At 37.1% G+C, this 17,832-nt stretch overlaps 2 protein-coding genes across 3 annotated transcripts in view; one reads left to right on the plus strand and one right to left on the minus strand.

The window, feature by feature from the left end:
- The window catches only part of ano3 (anoctamin 3), a 40,405-nt gene extending 34,447 nt beyond the window's left edge, over positions 1-5,958 (minus strand). The window contains exon 1 of the mRNA XM_086073326.1: positions 5,742-5,958. Within this exon, the coding sequence (XP_085929452.1) occupies positions 5,742-5,787 (46 nt within the window). The 5' untranslated portion in view covers positions 5,788-5,958. The remainder of the gene's footprint in view (positions 1-5,741) is intronic.
- Positions 5,959-14,883: 8,925 nt separating this feature from the next.
- Positions 14,884-17,748, plus strand: svip (small VCP interacting protein). Of its 2 annotated transcripts, XM_086072631.1 has the most exons (5): positions 14,884-15,352; positions 15,534-15,584; positions 16,283-16,329; positions 16,732-16,848; positions 16,952-17,748. In XM_086072631.1, the coding sequence occupies exons 1-4, from the start codon at positions 15,290-15,292 to the stop codon at positions 16,811-16,813; spliced, it is 243 nt and encodes an 80-aa protein (XP_085928757.1). In that variant the 5' UTR covers positions 14,884-15,289; the 3' UTR covers positions 16,814-16,848; positions 16,952-17,748. The 2 variants fall into 2 exon arrangements, with proteins under 2 accessions (XP_085928757.1, XP_085928756.1); XM_086072630.1 differs by lacking the exon at positions 16,283-16,329 and having other exon boundaries at positions 14,888-15,352.
- Positions 17,749-17,832: the final 84 nt, after the last annotated feature.

Genomic DNA, 17,832 nt, shown 5'->3' on the forward strand with positions numbered 1-17,832 from the left:
GCTAAAGGAAAAGTTAACCGTTTCTTGACAATAATATGTTATATGTGACCTCACTAGTCTAAACATGACATTCTGATTAATATTACATTTGTGGAAAATGAGTTATGAAGCAAAATCCGGCCGTATTCATCCATCTCAGGGGGCGGCCATTTTGCCACTTGCTGTCGACAGATAATGACATCGCAGTTGCTCAGGGCTCAGGCAACAACCAATCAGAGCGCACCTGTTTTCAGCTGCGCTGTGATTGGCTGTTACCTGAGCAACACTGTTGTTACCTTCAGTCGACAGCAAGTGGCAAAATGGCCGCCTTGATATTGATTAAAAACTGTTAGATTTTGTTGCTTAACTCGTGTTCCACTAACACAATTATAACCAGAATACCGTATTTAGACTAGCATTTTATTTATTTATTTAAAAAAAAATTAGGGGGTGGGGTGGACTTTCCACATGGATGAATATTATGAGTTATTAATAATAATTGAAGGTCATTTGAAAGAATTGATTTCAGAAGTGTGTATCAAACTGGAAGTCTTTTACATTCATCATTACCCAAGTAGCTCTTAGTTTTGGAATGTAATTGAGCTTGTTCCACATGACTTCGTTAGTTAATGTCATATATTCACTTAAAAATTACAAATGTGTTCTATTCAGTAAAATGGATCAAATTTGGTCGCTCATGATGGCACTATTGTAATAAAATCCTACACTGGCAGCTTTACACGAAAAAAAAAAAATCCCCAAAAATATCAAATATGCTAGACTTTTTTCATTTTGTCTTCAAATGGCTTCTCGACGCCAAATTGTGAATGGTGGATTATGTCGCACTACAAGGAGTTTTGTGCGAACAAAATTTGTCAGACCTGATCTGGAAAAACGTTTGTGATGGCAAATCGGGCCAATATGGGACTAAAATCTTGGAGTGTGATCCAGGCATTAGCTCGTCTGTTGGTCCAAAGTAATTATAACTGACAATTTGGGTATTAAGCTCGTCATTGTCATGAGGGTCTCGTCTTTTTTTGGCGGTCTTTATCGAGTGACTGCTTGCTAAGTATTATGTTCCAAATTGCCTCTCAGGAAAGCTTTCATTCCAAAGATGACGTTTAACATGGCAACAAGACAGCCATGTCCACATCCACGCTGACTAAACTGCCCGAAGTCATATATACAATCAGACGTGGAGACAAAAAAGATTGGAATTTGGTTTAACATCGGCCCAAAACGTAACAACAATGGGTGACCTTACTCAAAGGTGAAGTCTCACGGGTCGCGAAGGAAATAGTCAAGAGCCTCCCCGGAGAACAGAGGCAATTTGCTCATGTGGTCTGCTGCCCACGTGCAGGGTGACCGTGAGCGCACTTCAGAGCAGATGTCTCGAACCTATCAGACATTCCTGGCAAAACCTCTGGATTGCATCATTTAAGCTGATTAAACATCCTCTTTTATTCTAAATCTCTTCAGCATCATATCATCTTTTTATAACCAATGCTGATTGTGTTTTTTTTTTTATGACGTCGCACGGCTTGTAGACGTAAAAAAAAAGGGGATTCGCTTTTAGCATTTGTGGCTATTTAAAGCTGCAAATTGTTAGAACGGATCATTTGTTCGCATGCTGAACAAAAAGAGGCACATTGTTGAAAACGGACCCGCTCATTTAACATGAACGCAAAATGAGCCTGATGTGCAACAGTAGCTCGCGCCCTCGGCGTGAATCTGTCCTCAGACCAACGTCGACATATACAAAAGCATCTGCTGCTTGCGTAACAGAAACACAACAAATTTCATGTACATAACTAAAAGTACAATAAAAAAATTCTAGGTTTTCAACAAATGGGGAAAAATATTAAACTAATAGAAATAGTTCAAATGAATTTTTGACGTTTATAGCCGTCAATGGCAGTGAATGAGTGAATAATATAAATGTATTAATATTTAAAACATACAAATAAATATGTAAATGATTTTAAATCCAGTTTAAGAATCATGCTTTTCTTTTAAATCTCTTTAATTCTGTTTGTAACTGCTTTTAAATATCGTACCTTTAATTACAGTACGTGAAGCTTAATGAGTAACATTGTGCATGAAATGCGCTATAAATAAGTGATTTAAAAATATATATTTTTTACAACCCCTATGTAGTGCCTAGGTAACTGGTAAACATCAAAAGTAAACAATGTGAAAAATATTTGCGTTTTATTAAGCTCCCTTGCCCTGCGATTGGCTGGCAACCAGTACAGGGTGTACCCCGCCTACTGCCCGAAGCCAGCTGGGATAGGCTCCAGCAACCCCCGCGACCCTTGTGAGGACAAGCGGTACAGAAAATGGATGGATGGATGGATGGATGGATGGATTAAGCTCCCTGTATAACGCCCCTCCCCCTTGATTTGGGATTATTTTTGGGAAACAATTTATTTTGTTGTTCACAGGATTTTACAGTAATAAATATAAAAAAATATATATAGTCTACCAACCAATTTTTATTTATTTATTACAGCTTATAGATCGACAGGATTCTTGCATATACTGAACTGCATATGCCTAAAAATCTGCCACTTGGGTCATTTTATACTGGATATGCCTCCATTCATTTTCTATACCACTCATTCTCATTAGCCAGCCAAATATAGACAAACAACCATTCACACTCATATTCACACTTAACTCATTCACTGCCATTGACGGCTATAAACGTCAAAAATTCATTCGAACTATTTCTATTAGTTTAACGTTTTTTCCCCCACTTTTGTTAACAAGAGTATGAAAACCTCGATTTTTTTATTGTACATTTGTGATTAATCGTGAGTTAACTAGTTAAGTCATGCGATTAATTACAATTAAAAATATTAATCGCCTCTTGCCCATAATTTTTAAGAATCTTTTTTTTTTTTATGAATTTATTTATTTTTTGTGAATGAGTTAAGGAAAATTCGCAATCTTAAATGAAACTAAAATCCCACACAGCATGAGAAAAACTTACAAACAACAAACAAAATAGCCCAAAACTGTGAAGCAGACGTGCGAACCAATCATGCTTTTATATTGGATATCATTCCAAATAAACTGTATATGCCAGAGCTGTCCGAGCAAACAGATGAAAAATAAGCAGAGATCAGAGCCCTGATCAATTAGAAGAATTAGCTATCTAAAGATGATGGATATTCAGTCCAAGCTTGCAGGTGTTGTGTGGGTTTGTTGCTTGTCATAACTAAGCAGATACCAAACATTTGCGAATATGCTGACGTTGATACTAAATCTGAGATTGTGATTCATCTGCCAAACGCTTGAAATCCACTCAAATATGAACAGGCAATAAGCAGACGGCTGTGTGCCATTGGTTTGTGTTCAAATGGAGGTCATTTATAAATGATTGACGATAATCGCTTCAGGATATTTAACTCATTCACTGCCATTGACGCCTATAGATGTCAAAAATTAATTTGAACTATTTCTATTCGTTTTTTTCCCACTTTTGTTAACAAGAGTATGAAAACCTAGAAATTTTGTTTTATTGTACATTTAGAACAAATATAAAATTTGTGATTAATTGTGAGTTAACTAGTGAAGTCATGTGATTAATTACGATTACAAATTTTAATCGCCTGATGCCCCTAATTTTTAATCATCTATTATTTTTTTAATATTTTCTTTTTTTTAAATAATAAAAAATAACTAGTGAAGTCATGCGATTAATTACAATTAAAAATTGTAATTGGCTGATGCCCCTAATTTTTAATAATCTTTTCTTCTTCTTTAAAAAAAAAAAAAAACAACAATCAACAAAAGCGGATTTTTTTTTTTACTAATAGAAATAGTTTTTTACGTCTATAGCCGTCAATGGCAGTGAATGAGTTAATCGTGAGTTAACTAGTGAAGTCATGCGATTAATAAAGATTTTTTTTTAATTATTAAAATTTTTAAAAATATATAAATAAATAAAGATTATTAAAAATTAGGGGCATTAGGCGATTAAAATTTGTAATCGTAATTAATCGCATGACTTTACTAGTTAACTCACGATTAATCACAAATGTTATATCTGTTCTGGATGTACAATAAAAAAAATCTAGGTTTTTATACTCTTGTTAACAAAAGTGGAAAAAGTGTTAAACTAATAGAAATAGTTCAAATGAATTTTTGACGTCTATAGCCGTCAATGGCAGTGAATGAGTTAATGTTGGACCTCATTGTCACTTTTCCACAGAAAAGCAGAGAGATTTAACTCACTCACTGGATGTTTTTCCACCCTTGGATAGCTTCAGATTCTAATGCCCAAGTAATGATAGGGATCTAATAGAACATATCACTGCAACATAATTTCCACCTGGAAGCCTTTTAATGCCCTCGCGTGATGTTGTTTATGCCTCTATGAGAGTACAGTATGACATTTGATGGCTACTTAGATGTGAGCTAAAATTATTTTGTCATCGATTTTAATCGGGCACTTAGCACTCACTCAACTATTGAAAGTTCAAGTCAGCTTTCCACATCGCCTGCTGCCTTTCTCATTTGACAAACTCATATATTCATGTCAGACCCCTGCTGCTATGGAGAATGACAAATTGCAAAATTATTTGCGAAACACACTTTTAAATCAAACAAGGTGTTGGTTTGGAGGATTTGTTTACAAAGACTACAGTAATACAATTTGTGTGTATAATAAATCATATAAATAAAATTCTCGTGTGAATCTTCCGGTTTATAATTTTGTTGACATTTTATAGGATTTTTCCTGTTTCACTTAATTTCTCACATTGTCCCAAATGACAAAAATCAGGCAGTATCTATGACGATGTAAAACAAAAAATACAGTAGGCTATTTAGTCAGCCGATACAAAACAGTGCAGTTTCCATTTGACTGCATGACTTTTAACAGCCTGTTGCGAACGATTTTTAAATGTCAAAAACAGTCGTGACTTGAAAAACACTGCTGCTTTTATATGACAGAAAGCAAAACAAAAAACAAAAAAAGGGACTGACCTTTAAGCACATTATGCCTTAGAGTGCACTTGAGTTCAAACTTTTCTTTTTTTGGGGGGGTCAGGATGTTCTTTCACTCCCAACAAAGCACTGAGCTCTCCAACTGAGACTTTTTATAGGTCACTTTAGACGGAATTGTTGCTCCAAAACCTTCCTTATGATCTAACAATGATGCATTTGTGACATTTGGAACACACTGGTGGTTTAGGAGACTTTCAAATCATGACATGTTGAAAATAAGATTACATTTAGGCTAAGATTGAAAATAATAAGCAAAATGAACCTTTGTGGGTGTTTTTTTTTTAGTCTGTTGTCGAAACCTTTATAGAAATAGCGTATACAGCATTCTGTAGAAAGGAATTTTACAGGATTGAAGCACTATTAAAAAAAAACAAAAAAAAACTCATCTGTGCCTAAATGTAATTTCCAGCGATGAGCTCAGGATTACGCTGTTCCGTGGGCTTTTGTTTGCACTGATTGGATTGTGCATACGGTCATGCATTTTCTGAGTTCAGCATGCAAACTGTTCTCAATATCTCGCCCCGCAGTATCTCATACATCATGCAATAATATACTATAAATAAAACGAATGTGGCTGAGAAACGGTCCTCATAAGAGACTACGAGACTTTCAAGCACCATGCACAGCTTTATGTCTGACAAGTTGATATTCATTTAAAAAGTACTAAACAAGAGGGGGGGGGGGGGTCTCCAAAAGCTGAGAAATCCAGCCGCAAAGGACGCACACTGGCCACACTTGCAACCCACCTTTCTGCTGCTTGAAGGACTGAATGGAGCCTGAGTGGTGCACCATTGCGGCGATCTCGCGTTTTTCCCGCCCAACCAAATTCCTTAAGTCGAACCGCAAACTGGCCGCGTGCGAGTCAAACTACAACGGGGTTGTGTAGGTGTCCTCCCGGGTTCCATCCTTCTTACAGAGCCCCTTGCTCGGACGATCCGCAAAGCGCAACAGCACCTGTCTAAGCTCCGCAAGCCCCCCCCCCCCCCCTCCCCCCTCCCTCCCTTCTCCGCTATACTAGTGGCGAACCATCCGCGGCTGTTGTCATGGTGACGTGCAGGGGGAAGGAGGATAAAGTGATGGGGTTTCCAGGGATTGACACGTCGCCCCCTGCGCTCCCTGATTGAAGGACTCCGAATAAGCTGCAGGAAAGTCACCACGCAAATGAAGTGGCAATTATGCGCATTGATCCGCGTATCGATCCTGTCGTTGATTTTGAGCCACACTGACTGAAGGTGGCTTGACCCCCAACACGCACCTCAAAGCCGAATGAACTAATAGTGCAGGAAAAGTCAAACGACACGGAGCCATAGTTTATTACAAACTATACAAAAGCATTATCTCATGAAAATCCAATCAAGTGGCAAAAACTGACAGATGGGCAAAGTAGCCGATATCATCTATATTAAGAATTTAAATGCATTCATTTAGCCGTTGTTTTGTAAATGTGGTCAATTAAAACGTATCATTTCATTTATCAAGTTAAATAAATGGTTAGTTTATTGTAATAGCCCTTTTTTTACATGAAGGTAATGAAAAAAAAAAAACTTTTATTTTGAAAGTTTGGGGGAAAAATGCGGTAAGGATAAGCTGAACAGTTGGAACAATTTGAATCGGTCAAAAAACGTAGAAATTGGATGGGAGGGGGAAATAACATTTTGACTTTTGTTTTGAAATTTAAACAAATGCAGTATGAATAAGAGGGGGGGGGGTGTTTTGAAATTTCGGCAAAAACAGTGGAAGGGATAACATCAACAGTTTAAAGTTGAAACGATTTGAATAGGTTAAAAAAAAAGTAGAAATTTGAAGAGAAAAACAAATACAATTCTGAATTTTGGCTTTTATTTTGAAATTGAAATGAAATAAGCAGAAATTCCATTAATCTGTTCCAGCGGATTATAAAGCCTATTTAGAAATTTTATAAAGTACATTTTTCCCCTCATTCAACTCATTTGGATGTTTAAAAAAAAAATCTGGGGGAGCTTTTCAATACCTGCTGGGTGAAAAGAAATCTCAAGACTATCAAGGTGTTCTGCATTGAAATGTGATGAAGACATAAATGCATAGCTAATTAAAAAAACATACAACCAAAAAAAAAACAAGAATGGCAAAGAACCAAAGCAACCAAACCCTGATACAATTACTATCAGACATCATCTGTTAAAAAAAAAAAAAGCTGGAACAAACTTCTGCCAAAATAACAGTCGCGATAAAATTAGAACAAAAGATTGTGCAAAAAAATATTAAATTGTGGGTACCAGGCTCTTTTCATTGGTTGGGTTTCAAAGACCAAAGACTGTTGGGCCACAATAACAAAACAATGCCTGATTTCATTGGTTAATTCTCAGTATTTTTAAATGAATAATGGCTTGTGTCAGTTTCAAGTTATTTGACTGATTATTGCAGTGGTTTCTTTTAGGGATGGGCGAGTAACGATACCAGATATAAGCCACTGATGATACTTAAGGCAAAAAAACAAAAAAAACTGTCATCAAGTAAATGAGAATTAGTTCTTTTTTTTTTAAGAAAATAGAGGTTAAATATATATATTAAAATAATAATAAGAAGAATAAAAAGTAAGTCCTGGCCAGCAGTAACAATGCAGTTACAAATAAACACCACACGCTCTCAGCTTTTCCTGGCGTGAACAAACTTTGGCATGTTAGACCGTGAGCAAAACAAAAATCCAAAATCCAACAATCAATAAACACGCTGCTGCAGGGCAGTCCTTCTTGGGAGCTAATTGTTACACATTAGTCACGAAAACTACTACTTACGTCCTGTAGCGCAGCTGCTAACCGGATATTAAAACTGATGGTTCAATTTTGTCTTATTTCTCTGCAGGGAAGACAGATAACACGAGTGCACTTTATTTCTGTGCTAACCAATATGCCGCAGTATGCAGAATAGGATGATGATGATTGACTCTCACACTCAAGTGTACATCACAGAAAAAAATACCCTTATTATTATTATTATTTTTTTTTAATCGTACCACCTGTCCACAGTGGCAACTGAATCTTCAGCCTGCAAGCTCGCAGTCCTATCTCAAAGTCGAGCACAAAGAGCTCCAGTTAAGACCCGAACCCTGGCTCCACAGAGGCGGACGCTGTGATTTTGTCAAGTGGACCATAATAAGAACATGTACATTTTGTAGGAGAGGCAAACAGGTGTCATGCCGGTGCAAACACCATCTGCTGTCCTCCTCCCCCACTGTTAAGATGTAGGGATGGCGACTTGTGGCGTGGCGGATGGCGAGCATTGCGACACGCCATTTAAAACTCGAAGCGACCAGCACTCCTTGCGCCGGACCGCTTAATAAATAATCAAGCAGCTCTTATAGGGTCAGCACCCATTTAAAAATGTCATCTCTCCCGTCCCTGCATGTTCAGATGTAGGTCAGATGACAGCACTGCAGGGGGAGTGAGGCTTCAGGAAGGCTAAACACTGCCACCTTGTGGCCAATGTGGTCACTGCAACCTTCATGTCTAAAAAGTCTACACACTCTGTTACCGCACTAATACGCAACTGAATCAATATTAGTCAAGCTCTTTTATTTGCTATCATTGTTTATTCAAATGCGGGGTTGCAGTTCCGTTAATCGCATCATTAAAAAAAAATTAAAAAAAATAAAAGAAACATGATTCAAAAACATGTTGCTTATCTGCTGAATTAAATCAAATCAATCAAAAGGGGCTTTCTTTGTCTAAGAATATCATTCAAATTAGGGTTTAAACTTTCCTTCTTCAAACAGAGGTTCAATCAGTCACAGTATTGTACAGACCATAAAGTCTTTTGAACACGATTGACGTTGGAAGCCGCTTCGAAAATAAAACTTGGTTGTCAAAATGAGTGCGTTAATTTTGAGTACATTTAAAGTTCTTTACTAATTTTTTCAACGCACGATTAATGACCGCCCCTTACTTTGAAAACCTGTACTGGGTGAATTCCAGTCGCAGCAGACATTGTCCACGTCAAAATTTAGCAGTAATAAATGTAATAATAATGCATATATTTGTAGAGACTGGGGTCCAGTTGTATTCTACAATTTAAAAATGTGCCAAATTTCACAATTTACTTCATGTTAAAGATTAGAGAGATTAAGAGCTATCTCTTAATTTGAAAACAAAAATGCACTGAGATGTCACCAACATCTTACAAACGCAATTATGCCATCTAGTGGCAGAAAAATGACCTAAACACAAATCAATATCACACTCGTACATCTTTTTCATTTTAACAAAATTTTATGATTAGGAAATTACTGTAGCAATGACTAAAAGATGCAGCCATATTTATATTAGTTTAATTTTTTCCCCCACTTTTATGTTAATAAGACTATGAAAACCGTCATATTAAAATTAGATAAAAACCATTGAAGTCATGCGCTTAATTACCATAAAATACTGTAATCACCTGACACCCCTAGTTTTAATGTATTTTTTACACAACTCAAAAAAAAAAAAAAGCTGGCGTCAGCAAGATGACCATTATGCATGTTGATGGTGCAAACTCACCGGAGGTCTGCTCGCTTTGAGTGTCTCCCGAGTGGGTGTGGGCAGGCGAGGAGCTCCAGGAGGCTGATTGGCTGAGGCCAGCGGAGGCGCGGCAGGCCCAGCTGTCCAGCAGGGGCACCCACATGCAACTGTCCTGATGACATGATCCTCCTGTATCACAAGCATGTCAGAATAAATAATAATAATAATATATATATATATATATTTTTTTTTTTTTTTTTTTTTTGCAGCAGCAGCAATCATTACCAGCACGGCCTGAAGCTTCAGAGCGGAAGCTGAAGCATTTTCCCCCCTGAATAAGCATATTTAGTCAACTCCCTGTGGGGATCGTCTGCCATTAATAAAGATTATTGCACCAACACGGATTGACAAAGTGCAACTCGACATGCGAGATCTTTTGGCAAGTGGTCAGATAAGAGCGAGAGTGTGCCGGTCTGATATGACTGCACTCACTGAGTGAAAAACTGTCATTAAGAATTTCAGAAGGCACGGAGACATTAGTTTAGGTCGATACATGAGCAGGTGCTTCCTCGATGAACTTCCTGCCTGGCTGATTATTTATTTAAACAAGAGACGATTGAAAATGTAGAATGTTATGTAAGCATACACTTAAAAAAAAAATGTTATTATTGGAATTGATGTGCACGGCATGTTAGCCCGATTGCACACAGAAATCTTCACTTATTAGCTACTTGATAATAAAACAAAAAGGGCGTAGTAACAGCTATCATGTCATACATAAATATTAGGTAAAGTGTGCGTGTGTGTGTGTGTGTGTGTGTGTGTGTGTGTGTGTGTGTGTGTGTGTGTGTGTGTGTGTGTTAATTGCAGTGTGTCCATTACAACATGGCCTCTCAGAGCCTAAACAGCTCTTAAACAGCCCACATTAGCGATTGCTAAAAGCCCAAAACATTTTCCATCAATTTAGAAGACATCTTAAGTAAGCAGCAAAATGTTGAGCTCATGTTAGCGCTTTCCAAAAGTAGTCAGATCTTCTTCCATGTTTGTACATTTTAGTTACAGACTTACGCTAAACTCAATAAGATTGACATTCTTTTCTAACTCACAAATCTTGTACCAAAAATCCATTTCGACAAAGCAAAAATGAAATTTTATGAAACAAATTATGAGAATAAAAACAAAATATTCTAAAAATGTGATAATTGAATACTAAAATCAGTTTTGGCTTCATCCTTTCAGGCTTGCCTGTACTGTACACTGTAGATTTGTGGAGGTATACAAAGAAAAAAAGTTTTTAAAAAATCTGAATGAATTTACAGCAAACTGACAATTAGAGTACAGTATATACATGAGTTTGGATGATTCAGAGTTGCAAAATAGAATTTGAGGACTGTGACTTCCTAAAGTTACTGTCTAATAAAGTATGACTCATTATCTAGTACTTTGTTTATTATTATTTTTATTTTATTTTATTTATTTTTTATTTCTAATTGCTAATTACTTGGTTGATGCGGGCTGATATTTTTTAGATCATGCTTTTACCGATTGTTTAGTTTCTTTTTTTTTCTGGAGTACTTTGTTTATGTCTACAACTAGGGCTGGGAATCTTTGACTGTCTCACGATTCGATTCCGATTTTTGGGTCTGCGATGCGATTCAGAATCGATTATCGATTCAGAACGATTTTAGATTAGAAATCATTTGATTGACAATGATTTCTGCTTCAATTTAAAGATATGCAAAGAATTGTCATGATCTACTCCAGTCTGACTCGCTAATGCTAATTAGCGCGCTACTCGTGGCACTCATACAAAACGCTTCAAGAATGTATACAGAGAAGCATCTTACCATCCTACACTGCAAAAAAAACCAAAAACCTTTTATTGGAATAACTTGATTATGACTTTTTGCTTCTATGTGGCTACAACTTAACAGTGTATCAAAATGAGCGGAACCACACTGCCCCTAAGTGGCCAAATCGTGTACAACATGAACAGTGCTCCGAATAAAGGCACACACAAACAAGATAGTATAAAATAATTGAAATAAAATCGATTTTGGGACATTTAAAATCGATTCTGAATCATACTAGATGAGAATTGCGATTCTTATGAGAATCGATTTTTTGCCACACCCCGATCTACAACACTCCAGAGCCTCTTATTTTCATACAAAGTATGGTGGATTCTTGATTTTCATATCAGCACAAGGAAGCAGCCACCCACGGCAACTACCTGCTCAGACCATGTCTAACAGCGGTTCAGACAGCTTGTCTAACGTGGGTTTTTTCATTTATAAAGTTGTGAACAGCGGACCCTCTGAGACATTATATTGTTTACCATGATACAAGTCAGCTCTAGACCACTCCCACAGCAGCGCATTATGCAGATCCGCCAGCCTACGCTAGTCTGCAAAATTACCAATACTTGCTCTAACCTGCCTCTGTGCAGTGTTACGCCACACATTGTGCAGGATTCGTGGAAGTCACGAAAATATATATTTTTTGGGCTTTAAATGATTTCCAGCCCTCAAGAAGCAACAAATCTCCACTCTGAAAAAAAGCTCGATTCCAATAAGTCTTCCATATTTAGCTTATTAATAGTTTAGCAATAGTAAGAATCGAGGATAAAACATTTAGCCATGTCAGGTGAAATGTATTTATATAGCCTTCAATCACAAAAAAAGTCTTAACTGTCTCATCAAATAGCCACATTGTGTTCACAATCAACATTACACAAGGAATTATTGTGCTATTGAAAAAGGTTTGTAGCTATTTAGTGAGCAAGGAACCCTATTTCGCAAAAATCAGTGGGTGTTCAAAATGGACCTTTCATGCTTGGCTCGAATGGAGAACGAAATGATTTCTCATAGCCAATCAGCAAAGAAAAAAAAAATCATAATGAAAACGTTACAAAGATATATATAGTATAGTGACAATAGGATTTTTTTTTTTGAAATGCCAGGTCAACACAATTTTAAAAATATATTTCAATACGCTTTGATATTGACCTTTTAATTCCATTCACTGCAATAAATGCCCTGTGAAGGTTTAACACAGATTTTTAAACTGGGCTTCAGGCTTTGTCTCCACATATATGTAAACATTGTCCTATCAGCAATCAGAACATGACTACAGTGTTTACATTTGTGTGTACGTATGCCTCAGGCCGAGATGATGTGTACAGTAACGACTAATAGAAGTTGCAGCATGCATGCGTGCGTGCGTGCGTGCGTTCAAAAACAGCTCATTAAAGTGAACGGCGGTCATGCTCTGGGGCTCACCACTGATATTTATGCACATGGGATCAAATTTGTTCCTCATTAATTTGCAAACTTTTAAGTGGAATTTAAAAATATATATATATCTGTTGTTTAACTCGTTCACTGCCATTGACGGTTATAGACGTCAAATATTCATTTGAACTATTTCTATTAGTTTAACTTTTTTTTTTTTTTACCCTTTATGAAAACCTACAAAAAATGTAATTGTACTTTTAGAACAGATATAAATTTTGTGATTAAGTTAACTCGTGAAGTCATGCAATTAATTACGATTAAAAATGTTAATCGCCTGACGCTCCTAATTTTTAATAATATTTTCTTTCTTTTTTTAATAGCATCAGGCGATTTAATTTTTTTATTGTAATTAATCGCATGACTTCAATAGTTAACTCACGATTAATCATAAATTTTATATCTGTTCTGAATGTACAATAAAAAAATCTGTAGGTTTTCATAATCTTGTTAACAAAAGTGGAAAAAATGTTAAACTAATAGAAATAGTTCAAATGAATTTTTGAAGTCAATAGCAGTCAATGGCAATGAATGAGTTAAAAGGATATTAAAAACAACAACATGACGACTTTGCATGTCTGTTGTATGTTGCATTCATTCAAAGCTCATGAATAAATCATTACTAAAAGATCTGTTTTCATCTATTGTTTTCTATCCTAAGGTCCGGCGATTCCACAGTATAACTTTAAGGGATGACAAGAGTGAATTACCGTCTGGACTTAGTGGTTTGCAATCAACTTAAGAAGTTCACGGCGTCCAAAAGATGTTGTTTAGGACTGTGGCGAGATCAATTTCTTCTATTGTAAGCAAGCATTGGTAAAGTGATAGCAATGTTGTCAACTTTTAGTCTAGGCCGCCACATGAACTAAAAAAATAATTAAGTTAAATGTTACGATCAATGATCACTCATCTATAATGTCACTGATATAGTTTGTTAAATAATAATGCTTTCTTTAGTATTAGAATAATTAAGAACAGCCCCGTTTGAACTGAAAACAGGGCGATAGCCAAAAACGCACTCGGTGATGTATACACTATATCCATCGTTATTTACAACATAATGAAAGTGACTTTAGTATTAAAAATATGTTACAATGACAGTCACAAACAACAGAAACTCACTTCCTTTCACTGAAAACTATCCTGTCAAGGAACTTACCTGAAGAGCCATCAACATCCTGAGATACTTTCCCGTCCATGTGTCATCAATGTCAATCCTCCATCAGTAACTTTGTGATTGACACATGTGCACCTGTAAAGGCTGCATAATCTCACGAGGCTGCCATTCCCCCACAGTGCCGCACTTTGAGCTGTAAAATAACCTGGAACGCCGCAGCCGGGATGGAGGGGAGGAGTTTAAAGTGTTTGTTGGGTGAAATCGGCTCCAGCATTAAACTGTCAAGCTTGTGAATACTGATTTGATGGAACTGCTTTATGGAGCATCACTCACCCTCTCAAAAGGCTTGGACGTCGCTCTTCCATCTCTCAACCAATTACAACAAGAGGACAATATATTTTCAAAAGTGGACTTGGGTTGGATTTGGAGGAATAAATCAATGTTCAAAGGTCATAACTTTGTTTCATTAGATTAATGAAATTTTATCGGATGGAAGTCCCACTTCATGTGTTTCAGCAGCAAAACATTATGGAATTTGTCATTCAGGCTGATTGTGTATTTGTAAAAAAGAAACACGTTTGCGTCGTGGTTATAATACATGATCAGATTGGATTTATTGCGCCAGTCAGGGAGGTTTTCAAAAAGCAGTCAATCATAACTGTAGAGTCGCTGTACAGTTTGTACTACAGTACATTATTTCTGAGTACTTGTCGTGTTGACAGTTATGTTATTTCGCCACAAGATGGTGCTACTGCACAAACGGTTGAAAAATGCGCGTTTACGTAATCCCGAGTTGTGTTCAAGATCAGTCTGTTAAAAAGCAGTTCTGAACTAATGGATGCATTTACACAAACTCGTTAACAATTATATATTTTATTATTATTATTATTATGAAGAGGAACAACAACAACAACTAAATCCTAGTTTCTCAACAGCAGAGTAACATCTTGTTGTACATCATGTTGTTATCATAAGTAACATTTATACAGTTGACTGTTCTTGAACATAGCACAGCCAGGACATTAGGCGTGAGTTAAACCATATATGTATGTCTATGGGTTAAACTGTCACAAAGACTCACCAGACTATTTGGCGTTAAAAGACCACCTTCCAAATGCAGCGCTATCTAAACAAGGGGTGCGGGATGCATACGTCACTGTCGGGGTTGTGCTTCGTAGTTTTAGCTTGAATGCTAATGTTAGCCGAAGCTAACGTCGACGTCATGTCCCTGCACGTAGCGTCGCCAGCCTTTAGTAGAAGCTGCTTCTTACTTCTCTTTTGACCACCGATTTTAAGAGTGGCCCAGGTGGTAGATCATTAGTTAGTTGGTAGTTTTAACAACAACAACACAAAGCTAATAGACGCAGAAGAACTAATTTTCAACGTTGCCTTTTGCTGCAAAGTCCAGAATGGGGATGTGCTTACCCTGCTTTGGTGGGGCAGTCGACGACGCTGTTGACACTCCAGATCCAGTATGTAACCACAAATAACTTCCAACACAATGTCTGTGCTATTACTCTGGCATGCTAGATCTTGAGAGTACCTAGAAATTGTGTTAATGCTTAGTGTTACGATGGTATGCTGGGCCTCGCCCGGTTAACCAAATTTGGGTTTGTTTACTTGTGAAGCTAAAGACTTCGGTCGTGTTTCCAGGAGACGAGGAGGCGACATTTGGCCGAGGCTGCAGAGAAAAGACAAAATGAGGTAAAATGTGTGTTTGGAAAAACACTTTCACTCTTTCATACTACACACTACACAGCCATGCAATAGTAGTAGTAAATAATCCCACATTCATGAAGCTGTCATTTGACGTTTCAGTCTCAGGATGTTATTGATTCTTTGCACATTTGGGCGTTTTGATTTGCCAGGTTTATTTACATTCAATGGAACTTTTTAGAAGGGAGTCCAGGCAAATATCAAATGACGTGGATTAATAGGTGAAACTGATTTGTTAAAACATTGAAAACACAATAAATCTCATAAGGGAAATGGTGATGGCTAAAAAAAGACGTAAAAGGGGGAAGAAATACATCTACGCCTATTGGAAGCAATAATAATGTGTTCAATATTTGACACACTTGTGGGGAGATTTGTTAACCACCCTGCCAAATTTTATATAAAATGAGGCTTCAAATCTTTAAAATTCAAGTTGTTTCCTTTCTCAAAAAAAATATTTTTTTAATCAGTTTTTGCGCCAGAATGTTATGCATATCATCTGAAATGTTTTTTAAAGGTATTTTTTTAACATATATATTTTTTCTGATAAACAGACTTGTATATTGTGAACAGAGGATTTGTTATGCAGAGCTCTGTCATGTCTAAGTCAACTGATTGATTAAAAAAAATTAATAATAAATAAATAAATTAAGATGGTCTTTAGTGAGCTATGTTTTACTGTCCAGCGAAGCCACTTGCACACCCGTAAGAGCCACACAAAAGCTGCCATAAGGTAAGTAGACGCAAATAGGTGACTCTGGATTTCCCCTTACCTCATCTACCACATCTTCCTTAGTCCCCTTAAGAGAAAGTACGAGGAAAAAAAGGCTCACTCTGGCACTGTGCAAAATAAAAACTGCTAGCCTCACTCTTACTACCACAAATAAAATGCTGGATCTTAACCCACCCCTATGTTGCAGCACATGTTTTGTGTACGGTGTCTCTGAATGTCATACTTTTCTGGCAGTTTTACTGTATGTCGCTTTGCTGGTTTTGATGCACCCTTACTGCTTATTGTATTTTTTTTTTCTTGCAAAATAGCACGCTGTTTGGACCCAAGCCTAGCCTTTTATATATTTTTATTTTATTTTTCCAAAGCAGCACCTGCAATTTAACGTTCTTGGCTCTTTAACAGACAGCACACAGGGGTGTCAAAAACCCAGAAGCGGTTGAAAGGAAAAGAAAAAAGCAAGAAGAGATTGAGAAACAGGCGATGAGTACGTCTGTGTCGGGCGGTGGCGGCGGGTTGAAGGTAAGCCAACAAACGATAATCGATAATTCAATTTGATAATTGAATCCACTGACATCAAACCTTGCACACGATAAACCATTTTTTGTTTGTTTTTGCTCCGCAGTGGCAGGTGGGCTGAAACGGGGAAACTCCAAAGCTCCGAAACCACAGAGGGATCACTGCGAGAATGTTTTGAACAGCTGTCCGCATCTGTACTTATCGCTTTTATTTTCACAATAGTTTGAAACAAACGTCTCAAAGTGCTTAATGCTGATCCGTTCGATTTGATTGGGGCGGGACGACCAAGACCGCAAGCCTTGTTTCCAAACCAGCTGGAAAAGCCCAAGTGTGTCTTACCAGTTTCAACAACTCGATAACCTGAGTGTCCAACATTTAAGGGTCCCATTTTCCAAACGTGACTTTCGACTCATTACACTGATAAACCCATGAAAGTTCACAGTTTGGACTTCCGCATTCATGTTTTGCATTTCAGTGCATGTTGGAGTTGAATATGTAAACAATGATTTTTATCATACCAGACTTTCAAACCCACACCAGAAGTGTGAATAACAACCAATTGCGGGTGCATCACCTATGATGAAAAACACGACATTTGTTCATCTTATTTTGAGCACAATTTCACTTTACTGCCGTGAACTTCATGCTGAATATCTTAGCAACTGCGTTGCCATATGTAAGCTTTTTCTTTCCAACACAGTTTGTCTGTGTGAGCACTTGAATTATCAGCAAACTGCAATGTGAAAGACAATAGAGTGAAGGATTAATAATTAAAAGTATTTAACTTTGACTGAGCTAAGTGCATTTCTCACCGCTTTGACTTGATCTGCAAACGCTTTCGGCATTTGGTCGCAAAGATAATCAAGCCAATGTAATTTGCTACAATAAATCACATTTCTGATATGGCTGTGTGGGTTCTGTTTGTTTCACAGAATATGAAATACAAATCAGTGACACGAGTTGCAATGTGTCAAGTTGTAAAATCTG

Source organism: Leptonotus elevatus, chromosome 4 (genome assembly GCF_054856555.1).
Source record: "Leptonotus elevatus isolate MCC_2025b chromosome 4, RoL_Lele_1.0, whole genome shotgun sequence".
Taxonomy (NCBI): domain Eukaryota; kingdom Metazoa; phylum Chordata; class Actinopteri; order Syngnathiformes; family Syngnathidae; genus Leptonotus; species Leptonotus elevatus.

What these genes read in the sequence shown, in the direction of transcription:
- svip (XM_086072630.1), top strand. Translation starts at nt 15,290, where the DNA reads ATGGGGATGTGCTTACCCTGCTTTGGTGGGGCAGTCGACGACGCTGTT. An exon ending in CTGTTGACACTCCAGATCCA is followed by an intron (nt 15,353 to 15,533) that starts GTATGTAACCAC and finishes TCGTGTTTCCAG; the next exon opens with GAGACGAGGAGGCGACATTT. An exon ending in CAGAGAAAAGACAAAATGAG is followed by an intron (nt 15,585 to 16,731) that starts GTAAAATGTGTG and finishes GCTCTTTAACAG; the next exon opens with ACAGCACACAGGGGTGTCAA.